Raw genomic sequence first — 25694 nt, 5'->3', positions numbered from 1 at the left:
CCTTATGGAGTTTTCGTTTGAGGCAGAGTAGTCTGTTACTTGATTTCAAAATATGCCATGACATTATGGTGCTTTTCTTGAGAATTTGGTCATGTGAATTTAGAAACCTTTTTTCCATGTTTAGAGTACCCAATCTCTGAGCTGACAGAGCAATTTTTTTCAATGTCCAATTTAAGCCCTTCTCCCTCCTTTAATGCTTCTTTGCGTCCTAAAAGCAAGCTTACTGTTAGCTTTGCATATTGTATAATACATAACTGTGCACTGATCAGATGAATTTTTTTTTTTTTCACATAAGGGAGTTTATTAAGCAAACAGAGTGTCTCCCTGTAGGGTAAGAGAGAAAATGAGAGGAAAATGAGAGAAAGGAAAAGAAAGGGTGCGTGCTAGAGAGAGTGGAAAGCCAGGAGGATAGAGAAAAGTGAGTAGGACAGACAGAAGAATGGGAAAAGATCAGGTGAATTTTTATTGGAACTTCATTCCTCTTCATGAGCTTGACAAACATCAGATTTGCAAGATGAGAGTAGCAGTAACTCCAATTACAAATGGTCATTCTTGGTTATGGAGAAACAAAGAAAGTTAAGTCAAAACAAACTTTGGGGGTTTAATACCACTGTAACACCAATATGCACAGCTTTAATGACAATGAAAAATCACATTTCTACATGGTCTGCCTCCTTCCTAACCTCATCCCCCATGATTTATCTGCCCCCATTCTTATCCTAATATAGTCACATTGATTTTCATTTTTAGAAAACACAAAACTTATTTCCTCAGTATCTTAATGTACTATTGGGCTGGAATTCTTATTTCTCCATTTTCAACCCCAGATCTTTGCTCAAAATCTGCCTCATTCAACAAGTTGTCCCTGACAACTCCAGGTGATGTTGCCACCCGGCCTTGCCTCATCCCACACCTCCAGTAGCCATCATGTTACCCAGCCTTACGTTCTTTATTGTGATTGCTTTTAATGGAAATGATATCATTTGATTTTTTGCTTGCTCATTTTCTGTCTTCTCACTGTTGTATCAACTTTCTAAGAGCAGGGACCTGTTTATCTTATTCACCCTGTTTCACCAATGGCCAGAGAAGCAGTAGTGACAGTAGCCAGTCAATAAATATTTCATGGATACATGACTAGTTGTGCAAATATTTTGTGTAATGATCAAAATAAACACTAGTACATACTCACTTTATCAGCATATTAGCAGTCACTCCAAAGAGTCTATTTGTTAAAAGTGAGATTTTTTTCCCCCATAGCCAAAGAATCTTTCAATTGGGGGAACATTTATCCTGAATCTAAAGATCTTTTATAGTTGTTCATTTAAATTTCACTACACTTTGATATAGTTTGGTGTGTTTGGACTAATGGGCCTTTAAATTTCTGTGTTCTGTGACCTTATGTGAAATTGCGGCTACGAGAGATATTTGCAAAGCATTTATCAATCACTTACTGCCCAGGAACTCCAAGCCTCACTGTCCTGTCATCTCTGTCAGTAACCTAATGCATGACTTGGGAAGATAGATTTAGCTTGTAGATTTTTTAATTTTTTATCTTTTTCATTTGTAAAGTGGGAAGGAAATTCTTGGTCCACCAGGAACAACACAGACTCTTGCAAATATTTGTTTAAATGCTTCATCAACCAATGCTATTCTTGATAACACTCTTTATTTCAGCAGTTAGTTGAATCACTTAAGCCTGAATTTATTGTTTATGCACTTTTGGGAGCACTAGGTAGTAATGAAATAACTTTTGTAAAACAGCAAAATATGACCTCAGAAATTAAGTGTTTACCTTTAAGGGAGAAGATAAGAATGAGTTGATTTTTCAGATGAATGAGTCAGTCCAGAGGTTCTCTCTTTTCTCATTCATCAGAGAGTCAACATAAAAATAAATCCTGAAAGAGAAACAGGAAAGTTATGGGGTTGTTATTTGTGTTTTTGGCACTTTAGTAAAGGGCTTTGGATTTTTTTATTCTAACACCAGTGGGTGCAAATACTGGCATGGGCCCTCAGGAAGAAGTGTTGCTTCTCTACTGCAAAGATTTGAAAGGCCAACGAGAGGTGCAGTGTTGTGGAAAAGCTTTTATCATAGACAATCTAGACATCAAGACAGCAAGCAGCATACAGGGATTCTTATGAATATAATGATACTCAATGCCATTTTTTAGTACTTTAGTATTCCAAGGTGTTAGTGGGATATCATCAAAAATTTTTTATCTTTGCTGTGGAATAGTAACATTCATAATAATAAGTATATGGCCCAAATCATGGCTGACTAGCCAATGGATTTGTAAACCTTACTTCAATTCTCTTTACATTTCCTTATAAAAGTATAATACTTTGCATCTAACTTTTCAGAGAAATTTATTTCTATGAATTTGGAAGATAACTTTATAATCATAGCACTCAATTTTAGGTCGACATTACAATCACAAAGTTATATAAAATCTGTCTGAAAATGTATATTTTGTTGGAGAAAATCCTGCCCCTATTGATGCTCAACAAAATTTACCTACTATTTTTATGAACTAAAGGGATGCAAGCACTGATAGCTGAAAACGATCAATAAATTATACTTCTCAGACTTTGTATGTTTATCATTACTGAGACTGTAACTTAATCCTATAAGATTATGATATTATATCTCATAGACTACATTGAAATAGATTATATTTTATATCACAATTGTGAACACTTCTCAGAAAGGTGATAATTTTCCCACTGTTGGCATATGGCCAAACTGCCCAGTCTAAGGGCTGTATCATGTTCTGGACACATTGTGGTCTATGGGTTCCACATACTGTTCTGTTTTGAGACGCTCTCATACTAACCCCCTCTCAGTAAGTAAGGACATGAATTTTCAGAGGAGTTCGACTTGTCAAAGGTTGCATATGTAGTAACTGTCACAGCTGGATCAGAAGCTGAAGGTTTCTTTTTCTGATCCAGTGTTCTTTCTACCATATCATCCACATCTTGGAATTAGTACTATCAAATAACGTGTGAAAAGTTAAAATTTCATGCATGAAATATTCAGTGATATAAAATTACTCTCATTAATAATTAAGAAAATATGCCCACCCTGTGATATACATAATCAGCAAAGTTGTATGTATATGTTGTAGTATGTTATCCTATATGATAAGTAACACATTATTACATGTTTCATCAAATGGTGAATTTTAATATGCATGATTCACCAGAATTGTGATATTATAATTATACACTAGAATCACAAAATAATAAAGATTACAGTGCTGAATATTGCATCACATGATTTCATGAGTAAGCATTACTTACTTGTATCTTGATAGGCTATGCTACATGTTAGTATACACAGCATACAATAGCAAAATTATTACCACTCATTAGCCTGTTTTCTTCCCTAATCAAGTATTTGAGTGTGAGCTGGACAAGAACAGAGGATGAATCAGTAATCAGTAACTCCTCTAATACTCTTGGAAAGCTTCCTTATTTATAAGTCAGGTACCCAGTTCCTTCTGCCCCAGTAGTTCAGTGAGCATCTGTAATTAGCACGAGCTCATTGGGAGGCTCTGGACCCTAAGAGTCTCATATGCTACCATAATTCACAACAGAGACTAAATGAATGTCCAGATCATGCATATTCTGTTTTTGGCTATTGCATCTCCAGATCACTCCTCTCAGGTGGTGGTGTCCAAATCCCTAACTCCACACATCTCACAGGTAGACTGGGAATAATGGCAGGGGTTGGGGCACCAGTAGCAATTGTGGAACTTGGGCCAGCTTGGCAAAGGGCAGGCTTCTGAGGGAAGACAGAACAGGCACTGAGAAGTGGCTATATGAAAGACTGAACTACAACTGGAGAAGGTTAAGGGGAAGGGGTCCAAAGTCCACCTAGATCAGTGGTGTCCTTCTTTTTGTCTCCTTGATTCAGCTCCTGATTTTCCTAGGGCACTTCCTAGCTCTGTTCCCTGCCATATCACTTGCCAAGAAGAAGTCTGGGCAAGCAATCACTACTGTTGCATTGATGGATGAGGATACAGAACCTTGTGTGGCATACTATAAAGAACATAGAATCAAGTATCAGAAAGCCTGTTTTCCAGGTCTCTGTAATCTTGGACTGTCATTCTGAGTTCTTCATTTTAGAATGAAGTATTTAAGCATAAAGCCCTAGGTTTAATCCCTAGTGGGTGGAAGGAAGGAAGGAAGGAAGGAAGGAAGGAGGAAGGAAGGAAGGAAAGAAGGGAGGGAGGGAGGAAGAAGGAGAAGGAAGAAGGAAGGTATTCCACTAGATGTTCTGTGATAAGCATCTCCCTGCCCCCAACTTACCACAGCTCCTTGAGTAGGTAAGCACAACACTGGAAGGAATTCCTTGCAGTATTTTAATCTCTGTAAAACTACATATGCATACATTCAGTTTAGTGAGATATTTATTAAAGTCTTTCTTTAAACTTCTCTATTAAACATAGTTTAAATCCAGTGTTTCAGCTAACTGGTGCTTTGGAGCTAGACATAATTTGAAGAACTAACCTTGTCTTTAAATATAATATGATACTTCTCATTAATTTTCTTTACCTTCTAATGAAACTTTTAGATCAAAGAATTTAAAACTTCTTTCAAGTATCCATGTAGAATCTTGCATTTGCAGAACAGTTTTATTTCCCATATTTTCACTCTTTTAGAATGTTCCATTCTAACAGAATGGAATAGTATTATATAGAAATCCAATTCAATCAAAATTCTGGGCTTTTTTTTTTTTTTTAACAAGACTATCAATTCTTGTAATACTATTAAAAATAATTCACTAAAACAAAAACAGTTACAACAAAGACCTTTCCAGGTAACTGAAGCAATACAAGCTGTTCTCTTGGCTGAAGTGCAACAGCACATGAAGAGTTTGAGAAAGACACCAGTTGACAGTCAACCAGTGTTCACAGCAGAGAATGGTAACTGTGAGATGATGCAAATCCCTATGAAGAAGGAGTGGACTGAGGAGCTAGAGTTACAGTGTATTAGAAACACTTCAGCTCTGCAAAGTAAGTAAAAATTTTACTGGATTGCTCTTTCGATGGAATTTTGTACTACATGAGAATATAAGTTTATAATATAAACTGTTGAAATATAAGTTCACTGTATCTCATTTCTACAAGATTCAAACCAAGTGCCCTGTTTCTATTTTATCTGCTATCAATTTCCCTTGATAAGTGTCAGGTTTTTAAAGAACTTCTAGATTCTACACTAATAATACATATTTTCCTATAAGTAAAATGTACATTATTTATAACAGTGTTTTGAAGTTAAGTGATTGAAAATGAAGACAGGATTAACCATAATAGCCTAAAGTGATATTATATTACAAATATATGCAAATAATAATGGGTTCTAAATATTTTTGTTTTGTCCCTTGATAATAGTCATGTGCTAGTTTTTCTTTTCTAGGAAGAAGAAATTTTGTATAGAAAATAAAACTAGTTTTACAGTTGGACCATTTGATTTTTATAATGAACCTTGTCATTATAGCTTTATAACAAAAGTAATAATATTTATGGCTTATGGCTAGCAGGTAAATCTGAATTTATACAGTAAAGTATTAACTGTTTTTTTATACTACTTGCCTTGACTTTTTAAAAAAGTAAATAAAACACATAAAAAATTAACTATAAACGTTATTAGTAAGCTTTTGATGAATAATTTATAATGTGAATAATTGAGTGTTTGGGACAAGAAAACACATTATAAACACATATTCAAGATGGTTAAAATTGTCAGATATTTCTTCTAGTTCTCAAGAGATTTTATATTTATTTATTTGAGACTCAGGAATGTTGTCATATTTGAAAGGTTAAATCTTAGAACCAACCAGTATCATTCTTGGAAATACAATGATTTATACTTGTTATTTTATGAAATTACTGATGTAAGAGTGTTATGTGGTGAGAGATAAAAAGGGATATTCAGAATAGGCCAAAGAATAAAAAACACACTAATATTTCTAAGTCAGGAAGGCCCTGATGATAGCAAATTCAGTAAATAATTTGACAAAGCTAGATGGCTATTTCAACTCGTTGGTTTATTATTTGTTTTCCAGAAATAAACTTTAGTTATTTGGTAATATATCTGTGAAGAGTTCATTTTTCGTATCACATGACTGCATTTATATTACACCTTTCAAGCAAGAAGTAGAAAAATTCCTTTTTACTTAATTTTCATTGACTACATTTGAGCTCTTGATTCATATGGAAAGCCACCCTTGGTGCCATTGATAGGTTTCTTCCAAGTTCCCAAAGCCAGTGTCATTGATCGTGTGTTAACTCTGAGGTGGCTTTTATGAGCCTTATCTTTAATCTTGAAGGTTTACCTTATTCATGGCCCATAGCTAATTTTTTTTTCTGGGCAAGAAATTCTTGGTAGATTATCAAAATGAAACTTGAGATATATTTTGCTGTCACAACTTACCCACATTTGTATTTTCACCAGATTGGACCCAGTTTTATCCCCAGTTCATTCTCTAGCATAAGAACTGTTCTTGACACTGTGGAATCTCATCTTACTATGACCAAAGACATTGAGTTTCACGTTTGGTATTAACTGTCCTGATCAATAATGAAAAAATATTTTCTTAGCCTATGATTAAAAAAAATTGGGGTTAACTTCTGATAAGAATTGGAACACAAAGTATTAAAGTTAATTTAAATGTTGGTGGTTGAGTTTTAGAATATTTTATTAAACAAATAGCACAGTCACAAAATGTGGAACATGTATTTTCTCAAGAAATACTACTTGCAGGAAAATATTAACTATAGTTGCAATTAAATGTGAAACACATCACAGGCATTAAAAAGGGAACTATCCAAACACTATTCTATTAAATTATTATTGCCCTTTTCCCCTTTGGGAAAAGATGCATTTTTAAAACGATTCAAAAGAACTTAGTAAAATGATAGGAAAAGGCCTTAGAATTTCATTATAGTGATATGAACTGGATTACATGATATTTGGAAGACAAATCAAAAAAGCTGCTTTATTTCAAATGTTCAGAGACAAAGAGAAGATTGTGGAGGGGCTGTTCACTGGTGTGATGATCCTCAAATCTCATGAGCAAATTTCTTAGCCCAAGTCTCATTGTAACATATTATTGTACAAGAATTCTTACGATAAATGGTATTTTAATTTTATCAGGATCTTGCTCTTTTGTCTTCTCTGAGTTCTATCCACCTGCTACATTTTTCCTGATTTATTTTTTCTTGTTTTTTTTTGGCAATACAACTCTTTTGTGAATCGGTTGGAAAGTAAAAGATGATGGTTTTGTTTTCCATGGATAATCATAAACATTTGTGATGCTAGAATGGAGAATATTTGGTTTATTAGCTTTATGGTAATACAGTGATAATAAATCATAGGAAAAATAATAAAAACAATTATTGAGATTGAGTTTTGTTTTGTTTTTTGTTTTTTTTTTTTTTTTTTTTTTTTTTTTTTGGTACTAGGGATTGAGCCCAGTGGTACTTAACCACTGAACCCAAATTCCCAGCCCTTTCTATATTTTATTTTGAGACAAGGTCTCACTAAGTAGCTCAGGGCCTCGCTAAGTTGTTGAGGCTGACTTTGAACTCACAATCCTCCTGCCTCAGCCTCCCCAGCCATTGAGATAACAGGTGTGTGTCACCGCACCTGGCAGTTATTGAGTTCTTAATGCATACACACACACACACACACACACACACACACACACACACACACAACCCACACATTTGCCTACATATATTTCTCATATATATTAGATACATTTTTTAAATTAACCCATAACCATACCAGCTACTTTGAATGCCACCATCAGATATGCCTTGTACTATAAAGTATACTTCCTATTTTTTATTATCCCACTTTTAAAATGAATAAACTGGTACTTAAGAGAGACTATATGTGTTTCCTACAATCACAAAATTAATAAAAACAGAGATGCAGTCCCAGATATTCTCTTAAACATTGTACTCTGATCTAGTAAGCTATATTCTCTCTACTGGCAGCATGACAGAAATTTGCTCTAAATCAACTTGATCTAAAAATTGAATAATTATTGAATGGTTTTCTTAGATTTTTATTCCTCTCTCATAAATCATACTTTCTATTACCAAAGAAAATTCAGAGTGTTCAATCATTGCCATCTCAGCCCTCACATAGAGAAAATCACCAGGTTTCTGGAACTATTTGTACAAGATGCATCTAGGAACATTGGAAATCAAATGAAGTGAGAGTTGAAGGATAATGTGTGTTTGAATTCTGTAATTTTGTGTCTTGTTTCTTTTTTTCAGTGTTTTGTTACATTTCACAGCATGTATTTTATTTGAAGTCTTAATATTTGAGTATCAATGTTTTATGTGAGAGTGGTGGATTTTATCTGTTTACATTTTTACAGTGATTACATTGCTATCTTCCTTGAATCTCTTTTTTAAAAATCACATAATTAATACTCACATTTAAACTAAAATTCATTGCTTTTAAAACAGCAATGGTTTTCATTTTTAAGTTGCATCTGAAAGTAATCCCCCCTTTTTTTGTTTGAATGTTATTTGGATCAGCTTAAATAAGTAGCCTAAATTGTTCCATTAAATAAATTGATTCAAATAGGAAAGGAGTCTTTGTAGATAAAACTGTCACCTTGGAATTATTGGCTGAATTTAAATTTCATGTTGAACTGTGGTTGTGAAGAGGATGCGTTATATATAGATATGCAAATAATCTTCACTACATGCATCATGTTGAAAGAGTTATCTAGAAAATTAAACAACAGAAGTGTGCTTTTTGTTTAAATAAAACCACGTGTTTGTTGTAAATCGAGGAAATAAATATCTATCAAAAGAAAAGTTTCTATGGTTCTGCTGGGGCAAGCTTCCTCTGCCAGGCAACCTTCTCAGAAGAAAATCTGTCTGATTATAGAAACTCATTGAAATGTACTTGTCTCCCTCACACTTTAGTCCACCCACTGTGAGGTCTCCAGGCCTAAGAAAAACAGTCTTATGGCCACAGAAGTCATTCGGGAAAGGTCTGAGTGATATTAAGTGAGCAAGGAAGAGAAGAAAATGGGGGATTCAGCATAGAAGGCCTTTGTGTCACTATGAAGCCTTGGTCTCTCTCTCTCTCTCTCTCTCTCAGAAGAAATGATTTGAACAGACAAGTGGCACTATGTTACCTTGTGGTACAGGAACCAAGTACAGGGATAGGTGGATGGACTCTGGTATCCTTGACTTGGTTCCTGTGTGGGGTGGTGCAGCATCACTTGCAGGTACGATGTAACCCACCAGGTATGCTAAAGGAAGAGCAGAAGATGCACTTCATAAAACCTGTCCCTGATGTGTTCATTTTCAGGTATACCTGTCTAGATGATCTACAGGCTTTATATTGTTTTTACCTAAACTAATCCCCAGAAAATTGACAAGAGGCTAAAATTCCCTTGCCAAGAAACTATGGATTGAAGATAATACTAACAATGCAAGCTAAAGCAAACGATATAAATGCATTGCCAAGTTATCTTAAGCTCTAACAGGAGGAATATATATGTGTGAATGTCAACTTCGTCCTTTTGAAATTTCTATTTTTGTGAATATTTTAGAATGGACATAAAATCAGTACATTAGCAACATGTATATCAATTATAAACAAATATACATACTAATGCATGTTTCACTGTTCCTCTTTGTTGTTTTATTTTAAAAGGTATCTGAAGCCTTTGGGTAGACTGAGCCAGGAAGCTGAGATTAAGCTGAGATGATTGACCTTCGGTTATGCAGGGTGATGACTTGAGATTTTATATCCTACCCTTTTTCCAATATATTAAGCCAATCTTTATGCATTTCTCCTCTGTGTCACTTCACTGTTTCCACTGATTCAAGAGATGGAGATACCACAGGGAACAAACCGGAGCTCGGCAGTGGGGTATAGGCCAGCACCGAATTCATCACAGGTGTGTGAGGCATGAAGAATAACCAAGCCAGATCAGGATTAGTGGGTATTATGGTCATAGTTGTCATGCTTGTCGTTCTGGAAGGCTGAGGGTTAGGAAAGGAAGTTGTGTCTGATGCCCTAGTGGAGTCTGTGAAAGCACATTAAAGAAACACCTAATCCAGTCTTTGGAAAGATCAGATACCTAAACAGAGACCTAAGTGGACAATGGGTGAACAGGATAGCCACGCAAAGAGCCGAGACAGAGGGAGGTAGCTGTTTACAAAGCCACCCATCCCCATTTCTTTTTATTCCCAAGAATCGTATGGATGAAAATGCCATGAATGAGAATCCCAAACACTAGAGAGGACCTCTATGTCTTTAATTTCTTCCCTTTAAAACATCTGTGTTCTCTTTGACTCCCACCTTCCGATCCTAACTTCTCAGCCTTCAGACAATACTGAAAGTAAGATAAGGAAACAAGAAGTGAAGTAACGTTGTAGGCTCTTACTGCTAGCAAGTGACAGCCAGGACTCAAACCTGGGCTTCCTCTCACTATTTGCACTCCTCCCAATTACACATGATTCTCCTTCACTATTAATTGTTCAGTAAATATTTGCCTACTGCCTCCAAGTGACAGAGAGGTACAGATTACCCAAGTTGGGGATTATAAGGCAGCAAAACTGAGATGTGTAGAAAGACAGCAGAAAAAAATTTTCAAAAAACCTATCAACAAATATTGAAGACTTTAATATCTATAAAACTCTAAGTGCAGTATTTTAAGTCATGTCACTAAAGATAGTACTTAATATTTAAGACTTATTTGGAATATAAATTTAATTTATAAAAGTTTTAGTGTGGTTATTTTTTTAAAAATAGATTTTTATTTACTCCTGAACACTAGAACAGCTGGTAAATCTCTAAAATTTAAAATATTTGCATAATTACATATTATTTGAAAGGGGTTAAGCATGGGGGTGTTGGAGGAAGAGAGGAAGAGAAGAAATTGAAAACCATTCTTTACAGTTTGATTTGAATTATCCAATAGGTAATCTTATTCAAATTATCAAAGTATTCATGTGTTAGGTGAAGATTAATTTATATATATGCATAAGGCAAGTTAATTACTTTAGCATGGAACCATACATTTCCCTGCTTCTCAACCACCACAATAGTCCATTTGGGTCTAATGTATGTCTGGTTTTATTTTTCCGCTCCTTACAAAACGATGGAGAGATTCATAATTTCTCTTTTGTCCATAAAAATTCTTCTGAGCTTCTTCACTGTTTCTGCCCTCTCTGTGTCATCTAAAGATTGCATCGCCTTAGAAGACAGATAGAGTTTACTATTCTCTTCCAAAAGTAGTTCATTTTTCACAGAGATTGAGATTGATGGTTTTCATTTGGCATATGAAGAACTAGAGTATTTCATTGTCTTATTTTTCCTCATAAGCAGTCAGAATGCCAACCTGGCTCAACTGCACAGAGGTGGTAGCATCAAAGAATTGAGTTAAATATTTCCTTGGTAACAGTTGTGGAAGCACCACTTTATTGATTATTGTCTGCATACCATTTAAACATATTGACAAAGAAAAAGTGATCTAGATTCTTGTCGCTGAAATCGATGTGTTTTCACTATTGTTCTCCCAAGCTGAGACTGGCCTCCCTACACTGACCCTTCAAGGACAGGGACAGGTCTATTATCTTTTTTCCTCCATCACCTGAGATGGTCTTCCACCTAGTAGCTGGTACTAAGTGTTTATTGAGTGGGTGGATGAATGGATGGACAGTGGGACAGTTTTCTACTGAAGATTCAGCCAACTTCCTAATTAGTAAGAGGAGGAGAGAAGGAAAAGCAGATGATTGCTATCCTGTATCATCCAGACCTGATCTTGAATACAAACTGAAATTTGTATTTTCCAGTGTTTTACATCATCCTGGATCAGGCCATGTGCACACAGCAGGCTCAAAAATAATTAAAAATAGAAACACGATGAATCTAGTCTGCAAGCTCTAGAAGCTTCTTTTCCCTAATGGTTAAGTAACTGGCTCTTCACCACTCATTTTCTCCCTGATCTACCTTCAGTTCATGTTAGAGAGCCCCCAAACCTTGCCTGAGACTCTCCTCATTCCTCATTCAGCTACTGTTTCTCCAGGAACCTCTGCCTCAAACATGGTTTCCTCAGCATTTGGACTCATCCTGGAACCTGGCTCCCCAGAAACTTCTGACTCATTCATGACCTCTTACAACCAGTAACCCTTATGTAGGTGACACAGAGCCTTATTCACAAGCTGGTGACCTGGGTCACCTCCTCCCTTAGAACCCAGCCCTGCTTCTGAGCCTGGGACTTGGCATGACATTAGTTCCTCCATCAAATGCAATTCCATCAGCCAATATGAATATGTATTCCTAGTCCTGAAAGCAATTTTAGTATAACTGAGGACTACATTTTTTAAGAAAAAATGCAGGACCTTCATGAGCTTTGTATTCTCAACTGATGGCACAGTGTCTAGCACATGGCAATGGCTAGAGAAATGGTGACTGAAGGGAACACTCTCCAGTTGTCCCTGTGCCCTTGCAACATCCTGTTCAGTCATAATGTTGATTGTCTTGCTGGCTGGAGCCTTATCTTTCCATTTGAACTCTTCAATATGTCTGGGCAATTTTCAACTTTGGAACAATTTGAATAACTTTAAAACATCTCTTAAGCATTTACTGCTTTTAAATTTCAATGTTAGGAATTGAGATTTTCAATTATATCACTTTCTAAAGTCTTTGTACACTCTTCTAAAATAGTGTGTATTACCTGGCACTCTTGTTTGTTTATTTGCCTTGCTTTTCTACTACTCTGAACTCCTTGAGGGCAAAAGCTGGAACTTAATTAATCTTATGCTCCTAGCAGCAAATACACCACGTGGTTCATGATGAATGTTCATTAAATTTTTGTTCCCTGAATGAGCAAAAGACTAATAATTGACAGCATAAAACAAGCATCATGTTCAAGGCAGAATGGAAGAAGTGCTAAATAACATGTTAATAGTCTGTAGCTAGGAAGAGAATGTACATGGTCATTATAGGGTTGGTTGTTTTCTTCTAAAGTGTTAATTCAGGAGCATTTCTTCAAATTTATCTATTTACTTCAAAAACCAATTTATCTATCTAGAGACCCACCAGGAAAAATTAATGCTGACTGCTTTTGAAGGCAAAAAACAAGGCAGGGAATTCATTTTCAACCCCCTGAGAATAAGCTGCAAGAAATGAAGACAACTAGTTCAAAGAAAAATTGTTACTTTTTCTTTTTCCTGCCTCTGCTGAGCATAAGCCCTTTATTTATATCTGTGCAGGAACACCTGTCCTCCAGACAGGGAGCCTGCCAATCTGGGGGCAATGTTAAACTGCTCTTTGGTTGCTGAATATACATAGAACATGGTCTATGTGAACACTTCCAGTCTCTGAGATTTCTTCCCATCACAATGAGGTGATTTTGAAATTTCAGAAAAATTATAATAGTTCTCAATCCTAACCAGCATTTTTTGACTTCCCCCGTTATTATCCTAAAATGAAATTTGTAAGTAATATAACCAATCCGTATATATCACTCATATGCCATTTAAAGGAAAAATAATCAGTAATTTATAATAAAATAATATGTTTAAAGGACTGGGCATGACTATATTAAAATATAACAAAATGCTAACACACAGACCCCTCCCATTGCTGAGACAACAGCTGTGGATACAGACTCCTATAGTGTGTGGTGGATTTTCCTGGCAAGTTCTAGATAACAGAGACAGAATATGGTCATTTCTTGATATACAGAGTAGTAACCTTCCTAGAAATTTAGTTTATTAAAAGACTTGAAATATTCCTATGTGTTTACAGATAAGACAAAGTTAGGCTCTGGGTTTGGAAAATTATAAAAATGTTTGCCCTTCCATGAATTTCCAGTGTAATTTTTGGAAATGATGTGATATAGCAGGATAATAGTTGTGAAGGTCTTTTCTGAGCATTGCAGGACATCAAGCAACTCTAGGACCTGTCCACAAAGTGCCAATTAGTGTCTTCGCAATCATTGGGAAACCCAGATGTCCCTCACCTCAATTGTTCCCAAAGGCTCCAGTAGGGGGCAGTACCAACCCTGCCAACAGCCACTGCTTAGGTTAAAGGATGTAGACATTCTGTGGCCTTTGTTTCTGCCCTTCTCTCCCCCCACCCCTCTCTCCTCTCGTAATTTAAATCTTTTTACTACATCTTATTCTGCTTCCATCATACCCTTAATCTTTCATTTTAAATTTTATTTTTTATTTTATTAATTCTTTTTAGTTATATATGACATGAAGAACTAGAATCCATTTTGATATAATTATCAAAAAAAAAAAAAAGCTTAGAATGTATCTTATTCTAATTAGGACCCCAGTCTTGTGTATGTACAAGATGGTGGGATACACTGGTGTATTCATATATCTACATAGGAAAATTATGTAGAGTCATTACATTGTCCTTCTCTTTTAAAACCAAAAGGAAATGAAACAAAAATAGTAATTCCCAACTAATTCTAGAATTTCCTTTTTCAGCTTCCCAATGTTTCCTCCTTCCTTGTGCCCTCCCCTTCAGTCACAGTACTTCCATATTGTATAGTAAGTGACCTGAATTAATTCTGTCTCCTCTATTAGAAAAAGAGCTTCTTGTCCTGTTCATTCACTTTCATTTTTATGTTCTCAAATTCTAGTTTTGAGGTTAGCATAGAGAAAAGTTGTTGGCTGATTAAATAAGGCTGGATGTTACTGAGCTACTAAGCCCTATCCAAAAAGGTAATCAAATAAAACCCCCAAATTTACATCTTAATTAAATTATTTTATAGACTAGACAGTATACTTTTGAAGTTGAAATTAGGCAAAGTATTTTCCAATCTGCAAATTCAAAGAGAAAATTGGAAGAGAATAATGGGTAGAAAGAAATCATAGATTCATGGAATTTATTTATCTTTGGGATTGGATTTTCGATTGGGAATATAATTCCAAAATGTTGATTTAGAGCATCCTAATTTTTGATACATAGTATCCTTAAAATTCATAATCCTTAGGTATTTAAAGTATATTAAAATATGCTATTGTTTTTGAGAACTTCATTAATATTCCTTGATATATACAAGGTATATCTCTTGATATCTCTGTACCATGGTAAGGGATAACCTTCTTGGTGATCCGGGTGGTAAGTCTGTCCATCCAACATCCATATGAGACATATGAAGACACAATGATGTGAGACACTAAAGTTCATATGAATAAGGAGGCATAGAGTTACTGATTGCCATGGGTTGATTTTTAGAGACTTCACGCAAGAATAGACATTTACATAGACTCTAGAGAAGAGTGGTGTGACAGACTTAGAGAGACGCATTGCTTAGATTTCTTCTTATGGAAAGGATGACTTGATTTGCTGTGAGGAGGATGGCTCCACCTGTGAGCACCTTGAGATCTGTCCCAGCATTGCAGCAGAGGTCATACTCCTTGGGATAATGGCTGAGCAGGGTAAAATATAAGAGCCTAGTCGTTTTCAGCCCATGCAGACTTCTTCTGATGGGAAATCTTTTCTCTAGAGTTTCCATTAAGTTGGTAGAAACGTTGTCAGATCTGGATGGTGAATAGAGTTTTTCCTGCCCAATCTTGCTTTAGCACTTTTTCATTCATAGATGTTGCTTCCCAGTAAGCCTTTGCATTTATAACTCCATCTAATATCTACTTCTGGAAGGACCCAGTTGATGTTAGTTGGAAAGAGCGTGGTGAGAGGCTATTGCAGGCAAAGGGAATAACATAAAACAGGCACAGAGGCATACAAGTGCAGCCTGCTTAGGAAATGGGGATGAGTTTGGTGTGGATGGTGTAGAGGAGATGAGGACGTTCCAAGCAAGATGCAGAATGTGAGACTGGTATGGAGCTTTTTTCTGAAAGATGAAGAAAATCATGAAAAAAAAAATTTTAAGAGAAGTAGGACATTTCCAATGCAAAGAAACGAGATAACAGAGAAACCCTGTGTTCAAGTTTTGTTAAGTATCCTTCTGTATGACAATTTATTTGTAAAGCAGTACTTCTTTTTTATTTCCTTTTCTTTCCCTTTTTTAGTTAGATGTCATATTAGTGCTTCATGTCCCACACAAAGAAGGAAATTTTGTTTATGTTACATACAGGAAGGAAATTTTGCTTCCTTGCTTTTAGACCAAACATTATCTAGTGCCTTTTAGGATTGTCAGAATTCAGATCTCAGTAGTTACACCTTCTACATTTCTATGGTGCTGACTTGAGGTTCTTTTCCTCTATTAGGTCCTTATTCCAATCTCCCATCTTTTTTAAATTGGCTTTTAATTTTTTTCCAGCTTTCATACATTACTAATTTGGTCTGATTTCTCATCTCTGTTGTATTCGTTTGTGTTGCTTACCATTTATTGACAAGTTTAGACCATCCATGTTGTTTATCTGTTTGTTTATTTTATTATTTTTTGGCTTATGGAGACATTGTTGACCTCTTTTTTTTTTTTTTTAACAAATGTCCTTAACTGAAACATTATAACCAGGATAACTGTTTGCTCTTAGACATTTTCAAGGAATACACTATATTATTTCAGTTTACCACTTTTTAAGAATATCTTGATTTAACTAATAGAATTCAGCAAAACAAGGTAACAATGAAATATGCTTTTCCATGTGTTTATATTAACATCCAGTGAATAACCTCAAAGGTTAAACTTCATGATCTGTCTCTTCAAGCCATGTACTTAATTCCAGTCATTACATCACCTGCTTCTCTTATGCCATTGATTTATGTTTCTTTCAAACTGCTGAGATTGGGCAGTATTATTTATTTTTTATTTGACACACCCTGCACTGTGACACAGTGTTTCAGAAGGTAATGGCAAAATACCTGCAATGCAGTGCAGAATTGCCTACTCACCTGGGTGAATCAATAACATCCCACTGCTGTACCTCTGGGACTCTCATAATACGGGAAGAGAATGGAAAGTTATAATCAGTCTGCCTTTCTGTGGCAAATATGTCAGGGAATCTCCAAATAGCAGTGGTGTTCAAACCCCATAAAGTCTGTTTAATGTTGACAGATGCAAAGGAATGGTTAGGGTTTTCTTGGGACCTATATTTCAATCTTTCCAAAGTAGCTAAATCCTATTCAAAATATTCAAGAGAAAATACAAGTTCAGGACCCCCAAATATCTTTTTATGCATTATTTTTAGATACTAAAAAACATTAGGTGGGTTATTTTCAAATGATTCATGTGCCTTTTCTGGTACTTATATAATACTTTACTTTTCGAAAGGTTTTAGCATGTCATTTTATTTCTCTTTTCAGATATCCATTGAAGAGATTATTTGTCCATTTCATTGAGAAGAAAATTAGGGCACATCAGATGTAGGTAGCATTACCATGATGATGTGTAACCATGGCATTGACTAGATCTCATGCTCCTATTTGCCAGTCCCAGATTCGTTTCTGGAAAGTACTCTGTTTCATGGGGCATGATGTGTAGGATGGAGAAAGCTCATTTATTTATGAAAAATGATGTATTTCATTTTTGCTAAGCTTGAGTATTTCCTGAAGAGAATATTAACATTTTTATATTTCAAGTGGCTTATTTTAAGGGAAAATATATTACACATTTTAAAAATGAGTTAAACTATTTCTACTGTTAATGGCAATCCACTATTATGATATTCATACTATAAAAGCCAACTATTAGTCAAAAATATAGTTTGATGAATGTAGTATATTTATAAATTGAAGATGGCCATTTCATTTCTTCCACAGTAAATTTGCTTTAAATATTAGTTTATTATATATGTTGGCTTGTATTACAAATATTTCCAGTAAGCAAACACAAATCATTTTTATATTTAGCATTTAAAATGTATCTTAACTTGACCATTAAATCATATATTAAATATTCAATTAAAGTGGGTTTTGATCCATTTTTTAAAATTAGTGGTCAGGTATTCGGGGAAACAAGCTCACCAGATATTTCTAAAACACAATTCACTTCATTTCTTGTTCTGTATATTTTGTCAGAGAATGCCTTAATGTAACAGAAATCAGATTTGGTGTGTATTTTTACACCAAATCAAATTGTGCAGGCGCCACCCTCCGCTTCTCCAAAACATTATAAAGGATAAGATTCCACCATGATATAGCTTAAGAAAGCAGTGCAGACCTGGAAGAAGTCCATGTGTAGAAAACATGGCTGCAGGAGGAGGTTTTACTGGAAAACCATGTGTCCCATAACACCATTACAAGAGCTAGACTTCAAAAGTAACTTTACTTAGCTGAGTTCTGACTCCTGGAATCTGTATGTAAAACATGCATGGTTTTTCTAGTTTCTCTTCAGGCATAAATCAGGAGTATAAAAGGTACCCAAAAAATGTAAGAATGAAACTGTGATACAGTAGTGACTAATGGTAAAAAGCACTTAAATGCGCCAGTTATAACAGCTGTATGAAGAGGGTGAAGGCATCATAAGTCATTTTATTTATTACAATTGGCAGGTTTCCCGTCCTAGTTGTATTGAATATAATTTGACTTTCCCTATCTTCTTCTTGATCAGTCCTTGCTTTTTAAATTCACCAGCTGTAATCACAAATTTGATAAAATTTTCTCTCTTTTATTTTAATATGTAGCAGCTACCAAAACTTGTTAAGCCCTTTTCCTAAATCCAGAAAAAAAAAAAGTCCAGTAAACCTTCATAATATTCTTAAAAATTTTAAGCACTACTTTAGATCACAAGTTCTAAATTTTCCATTTCTCATTCCTGAAGTAAGAGCTGTGTGCTCTCCCCATACACACAGTTGCTTAATCCTAGGAGGATGCTACATAATTGTTGCACTATGAAGTGAATTAGGTGTTTTCACCTTCATATGCTATCTTCTACACAGCTATAACTAAGAATTTGTAAAAATATTAGAAATATAATGCCAAGATTCTTCAATAATTTTCATTTTATATAGAAAGCACAGATGTTTTAAAGATCTGTACCAATGACTAACTTTCTGGTTATTTGAAAATGATCTAAATTGATATTTTAAAACTTTCATAAGTATCTGAATCTTTTGTAAAAATTAAGCAACTAACAAAATCGTCAAAACTGTATTTTATTTGTTAAATTTATAATATACATTTCTAATAATTTATATTTTATAAGATTAAATACTGAGATGAAGGATATTTCAATGAGGTATGAGATTTGAAATTATAATGGATGACAGTCATTTGAACTTTTGGTCTCAACATCTAATTCATTTTCATTTGTTGCTTTGGGTAGAATGTAGTAAAAAGAATTCTGATTCATCCTGGTAAGCAGAATATTCCAATAGCACTTTACTATAGAATTCTGCATGAGTGGAACTGCTTTGTACTATCATTAAATACACACACACACACAATCATACACCTTCTTTCATCAGTGATGTATTCTATAATTTTTTTTAAAAAGCAGATTAATCTGCACACAAACTGATTTGGCAGCACAAATCAATGTGTTTATGGTTTCTACATTTTATTAACAGCTAGTTGTAAATTTGCATTTTAAACCACAGTTTATAAACAATAATGTATATTATTTGAAGTTAAAATTTGAATCAGATAATTATGTAATTCTCTCTTGGAAATGCTGAGATTATATGGATTTCAGGTAGGATTTTGTTGGGCAGGGTCATTTCTTCTGTACATACCTGACCTCCCCATACAACACTGTGACAGTGCAACAAATACTCACCTAATTACCTCAGATTCTTTCAATGGTCACTTTTAGTTGTACGTTAATAACAATTTGGATAATGTGGGCTCTTGGCTTTTGCTTGTTTCAAGCCCAGGTCATAAATCACAGGCCGTGTCACTGCAGACCAGCCCTTAGGCTTCCCAGGGCTCCCTAACACACCCTGCCTCAGTGCATTGCCCAGCTCATGCCAGGCAAGCTGCTGACTTGCACAGAAGGGAATTCCAGGAAGTCCTTGGAGCGGGCCTTTTTCCAATAATGCTCCCTGGCATGTACTCATTTCAGGGCTCTTTTGCAAATGGCTATTACACTGAGATCATGATGAGATTTCCTAGAAGTACACGCAATTCTTTTCACTAAAATTTCCTACTTCAAAACTTTTTGCAAAAAAAAGATTTTCTTTTGCGTTCTTAATGTCATATAACCATGTCAGTGCATTTTAGTGTCCTTTTAAGGTATAAAAGTGCTTAAATCTCTCGGAAACATATTTTTGAAGTAAAATTACTATTTTCATTGTGTATCATTTTGTTTTAGATTTTAGACTTAATTACAGTGGATTTTATGTCTTACTTCAAATGGTAGATGAACACAAGAGTATTGAATTATTAATTATCTATTAATTCTGTCATTCATCAGCAGTCACTGAGAATTTATGATGGGCCAATGATGCAATAAGTACTTGAGACATATGAGTAGCTGCCTTGGGTGATTTCAGATGAGATTGGCCTTTCAGAGTCACCTGTAGCACAGCCACTTGCCAGGCCTAAAGCACATGATAATTGCCATTCTAATTGGAGTGAGATGAAATCTTAGAGTAGTTTTGATTTGCATTTCTCTAATTACAAGAGATGTTGAATATTTTTTCCTATTTGTTGATTAATTATATCTCTTCTGTGAAGTGTCTGCTCAGTTTCTTAACCCATTTATTGATTGGGTTATTTTTATTTTTGGTGTTAAGTTTTCAAATATTCACAAGGATGTGGGACAAAAGGTACTCTCATACATTGCTGGTGGGATTGCAACCACTCTGGAAAGAAGTGGGGAGTGTCCTTAGAAAACTTGGAATGGAACCACCATTTTACCCAGCTATCCCACTCCTCGGCCTATACCCAAAGGGCTTAAAATCAGCATATTCAGTGACGCAGCCACATCAGTGTTTATAGCAACTCAATTCACAATAGCTAAATTGTGGAACCAACCTAGATGCCCTTCAATAGATGAATGGATAAAGAAACTGTGGTATATATATACAATGGAATATTAATCAACCTTAAAGAAGAATTAAATTATGGCATTTGCTGGTAAATGGATGGAACTGGAAAATATCAGGCTAAGTGAGATAAGTCAATTTCAAAAAACCAAAGACCAAATGTTTTCTCTGATAAGTGAATGCTGATACATAAAAGGGGTGGCGTAAGGGAAGAATGGAGGAACTTTGGATTATGTAGAGAGGAATGAGGGGAGGGGAGGAGACAAGGGGTGGGAAAGATGGTGGAATGAGACAGACATTATTACCCTATATACATGTATGATTGCACAAACGGTGTGATTCTACATCATGTACAACCAGAGAAATGAGAAGTTGTATTCCATTTGTGTACAATGAATTGAAATGCATTCTGCTGTCATGTATTACTAAATAGAACCAACAAAAAATTGAACTAAAAAAATAAAGCACATGATAAAGTTTCAGGGATGGATATGATCATAATGTCATGTAAGATGAAGTTGGGTATAGAGACATAACAGAGTTCTCAGTTCCAACTTATACTAAAGGCAGAGTCCAGCTATTCACTCCTGTCCCTTGATCTCTGTTAACAGGCATTTGATATTTACTTGATTTTGTACATCTTTTGGGAGGGAAGTGGAATGTTTGAAATTAGTATAGTACTTGGTATATGAGTGGTATTCACATAATGGGACTCACAGAACCTTTGATCAGATTATTTGGAACCCTTTGTTTTTTTTTCTGCCCAGGAACTCAGGCTCCAGAGACCTGGTGACTTGCTTAAGATTACCCACTGGTTAGAGTGAGGCTGTTCAAACATGATCCTTCTCAACTTTTGTTGATTTTTGTAAATGGCTTGATGGTCTCATTTAGCATTTCTTCTGTTTCCTCTGACTCTCTTAATTACCAGACCAGGTGAATGTTTTCTCCATTAAGTGGCAGATGAACTACACCCAAAAAGATATGGAAAGCAATTGGCATTCCTATAAGTCCCACTTGAAGGACTTAGAGCCTCCAGGTTTTTGATAACACTTAAAAGGTTGCTGATTTTTCTTTTCCCCTCCTTTGCAGGCTTCCATCTAAGGCTATTAACTAAGTCAATGTATTATTTGAGTAACCTATACTAGAGGCAAATTGCCTTTAAGAGATAAAGAGATCCTGTAAAAAAAAAAAAAAAATTCTGTTCATATTAAGTCTCCTACTTAAAACTCTTCAGTGGTGCAGTGTCTTCTTAGCTCATCTAAATGTGCAGGCTCACCAGGTGACTATGCCCCACAACTGGCACCTGTCTACTCAGGTACAGAGGTAGAAACCACAGCTTGCCTGCAGGGCAGCAGTGGGCCTTTGTCTTCAGGAATCCTTAAAACACCACAGCAACTCAGCATGGCTGTGAAAGTTTCCCTGCCCCTGATTCCCCTTGCAACAATTCCATAGGCTGGGCTTGCCTAGGTCTGCTCTTAAGGAATCCCAACACTATGAAATTGGATTTTTATGGTTCATTTATAGTCCTTCCTAGTCCAGATGCAATTTATCAATGAGGGGTAATTTTTCTATCAACAATATTGTCTTGAGACTTGGTTGTCATTCTACCTTATCAAGTTACTAAGAGAATTCAGTTAGCCGTAACCAGAGATCAAGTTCTTAGGAGGAAGGGGAAAAGGTTTCTTTAAAAAAAAAAAAAAAAAAAAAAAAGTTAAGTTTCTTTAATCACATGTGACTTCCCTTTTCTCTTAGGATTGAGTGTAGATTAATTAAATGAATTGTAAGGATCCTTTACTACTGGCCTTTGGATGCCTCTATAGTCTCATCTTGCCCCCTCCTCCTCACTTCAACTCTAAACCCAGCCTAACCAAATTCTTTTTTGATTCCTCCAGAAAACCAGTTGTCTCTCTATGGCTCTCAGCCTTCAGGCATGCTCATTTATTTATTAGGAAGACTCTAATTCCTTCCTTGAGTCAAGCATTGAGCAAGGCCCTGAGTATGAAAATGGTGAAAAAGACAACCTAGTGGAGTCCATAGTCCCCAGCCTGAAATCGTTTCCCATCTTCCACTGTGTCTTAGGCATCCTCTGAAAAACACTTTCTAGTCCCCCATGTTGGTTAGGTGGCCTATACTGTATCACAACACTGATTGACCTGTGTTGTCATTGCATAATGCCTTGTCAACCCCCCAAGAAATTTTGAGCTCCTGAAAGTTGGGGAAGTATATCTATCCTGCCCACCATCGTATCTCCAATGTGTAGGTTGGATCCAGGTACCCAGCAGATACTTGATAAACAGAAGAGAGCACATTCTAGGATTGCAACATACATTTTAAACTTCAAATATGTACTGTTAAATTTTCAAGTCCTGTGATCCAGAATGAAGAAGGTATTTTCAGAGCAGATGTCTACCAAAATTTGTGATACAGATGGAATTATCTTTATTTTAAAAAATAGTTATGAATAAAAAAAGCAAACCATATATAGATAGTGGAGTATAAAACCTTCATAACTGGGTGATTCCCAATTATCCAAAACTTAAAGCCAATATTAACCTTAGTGAAAAAGTAATGGAGATAGGTCAGTAAGAGCTTCAGAAACTCCCAAGCATGGAATTCTTATTCTCACATAATGTAGTGTTTAAGTTTGGCCTGGTAACAAAGGAAAAGAAATTGTTTCCCATTAAGGCATCATATGTAGATGCATCTATGAGGATTACCACCCTTTCCTGGAACTATTTTCCTGGGATTTATCACATGAGTTCCTGTATAAAACAGTGCTAAGTCACACCCTCGAATGCACTTCCAACCAAACGATACAAAATGTGTTCTTCAACATGGCACTTTTCATATTAGCATTCTGTAAGATCAAAGGACATGGCGATGAGTCATAGCTCAGAAGCCATGTCTCTGATTGACTGAGATAATGTGGTCCAAGACATTACTTTTTGATGGTGCAGAGATAGAATTTGGAATAGTGTTAGGTAAATGGATAGTTAACATGCCCATTTAAGCTTTTTCTCTCAAATATCAAATATCTTAAATGAGCTTTGGAGAGGTGCTGGACCACATTCAATTTGCAATCAAGTTCTCTTAATAAGATTTTACAGTGTAAGAATTCTTCCTTGCTGATGAAAATGAAAGCCATAAATTTATGAGTCAGGTACTGACCAAACTTCTTGCATAAGAAAGGAGAGCACAACTGTGAACAGCCTGGGTCTTCCAGGTAACATCCTCATCTTTTCAAAGAAACAATGGATCTTTTCAAGCTCAAATGTGCAGCAGTGATTCCAGAGACTGCCATGCCCTGATAGACTATGGCAAATATTTAACCTGGCCTGCTACAGCGATATTCTGTTGAATTTATCTAGTATTTTACAGAAAACAACAAAACAAATCTTACTGTCACCTTTTAAAAACCCAGAAGATTTCACAAAACATTCTGGGTCTCTGACTCTTCATGAAAAAAATAGGAGGAGAGGCCACACTGAGTTGCCATTTTCCTGTGACAACAGGGGTCTGGAACTGAGTAGCAGTTGCTTAGAATGTCCTTCTGGGAGTGAATATGTGCTTTCTAGGTAATCTCAGGACCCACCAAGCCTGCTTTACTTATTTTCCCTAGATTCCTCCAGAAATCTGAGATTTTTTACTTGCTCAACATTGCAGAGAGGTAGCTTTAGCCTGTAAAAATCCCACATGTGTGTGTTTATAAAAGGGGAAAGAAATGGAGCTATCTAGGTAACTAAATGTCTGAATATCTAAATAAGTGAGGGTACCATACAAGTCACCGTGTTGGAGTTAGACACAAGAAGCGTGTGACAGTGTGTTCTTAGCTTATTACCATGGGAGAGGCTGTGCTGAACCCACTTGCTTATGGAATGCTTTGGGGGACCTGAAGGTATTATAACATATTTCCCTTTTTACAACATCCTTAATTTTAAATGTTCATTTTACTGATCTCCCAAGTAGCCTACGAAAAATGCAAACAGCTGGAAAACTCTTTCCAAGTATGATTATATTGAAAGATGTGGAGAAGCATACACTTGTTAGTTTGCCCCACACACACTTTCAGGTATGACCCCTTTATACATAGTCCAGCTGGGTATTTGACACCTGATGAACTAACTATAATTCAGTGTCTTAAGGACTATTGTAGAGTCTAATTACAGAAGTCTCATGGGTAAGGGGGTGAAGCAGGCTTCAAGTTGGGGTAGGGTCAATTTGTAAACAGTTTATATACATGCTGTAGGTAATAGAAAGTTTTCAGATATATAATTTATAAATTTCTCAACATGGTAGATGAGTTAATATCGAAGGAGCTAACATAGGGAATCCAGTTCTCTCAGTGAGTTCAAAAATTTCTTTCAACACTCCTAAGTGATTGACTAGCTGTTCTAACCTCTGAGATAGTGTAATGAGCTAAGTGATTGCACAGACTTAACTTTAGTGATCAAATATCTCTGTGTTATGGGCACTAAAAGGAACTGTTAAAACACACAGGTTAACTCTAATCCAATTATGGGAAACAATACTAAAGTTCAAATTATTTTTTCATTCTCTAATTTTGGAAGCAATCCTAGAATGCTTTACACACATTATCTAATTTTATAACATTTTTGAATTAGAAACTATTATCTTCATGTTATAGTTAAGGAAACTGAGTTAAGATTCCTTACTACAATACATGACCTATTTTCATAAAAACAAAATATATAGTTTAAGGTTGTAACTTTTAAATATTAATGTGTTAAGACCTTTTAAGATCCTAGGCTGATTTTTTTAAAACTGGTAATAAAG

General features: G+C 35.5%; 1 protein-coding gene across 2 annotated transcripts in view; it reads left to right on the top strand.

Annotated features, from left to right (window-relative positions):
- LOC306655496 (WD repeat-containing protein 72-like) overlaps positions 1 to 25694 on the top strand; it is an 87196-nt gene that overhangs the window by 7092 nt on the left and 54410 nt on the right. Inside the window, exon 4 of one of the 2 annotated variants that reach the window (XM_079130011.1) lies at positions 4820 to 5015. In XM_079130011.1, the coding sequence (XP_078986137.1) occupies positions 4820 to 5015 (196 nt within the window). Of the gene's footprint in view, positions 1 to 4798; positions 5016 to 25694 lie in introns of both variants that reach the window. The other variant, XM_079130010.1, reaches the window with a different exon arrangement.

The sequence above is a fragment of the Sciurus vulgaris genome, assembly GCF_902686455.1.
Source record: "Sciurus vulgaris genome assembly, chromosome: 2".
Classification (NCBI taxonomy): Eukaryota; Metazoa; Chordata; class Mammalia; order Rodentia; family Sciuridae; genus Sciurus; species Sciurus vulgaris.
The sequence above is the reverse complement of the archived record's forward strand: the minus strand, read 5'-3'. Positions and strand labels throughout refer to the sequence as shown.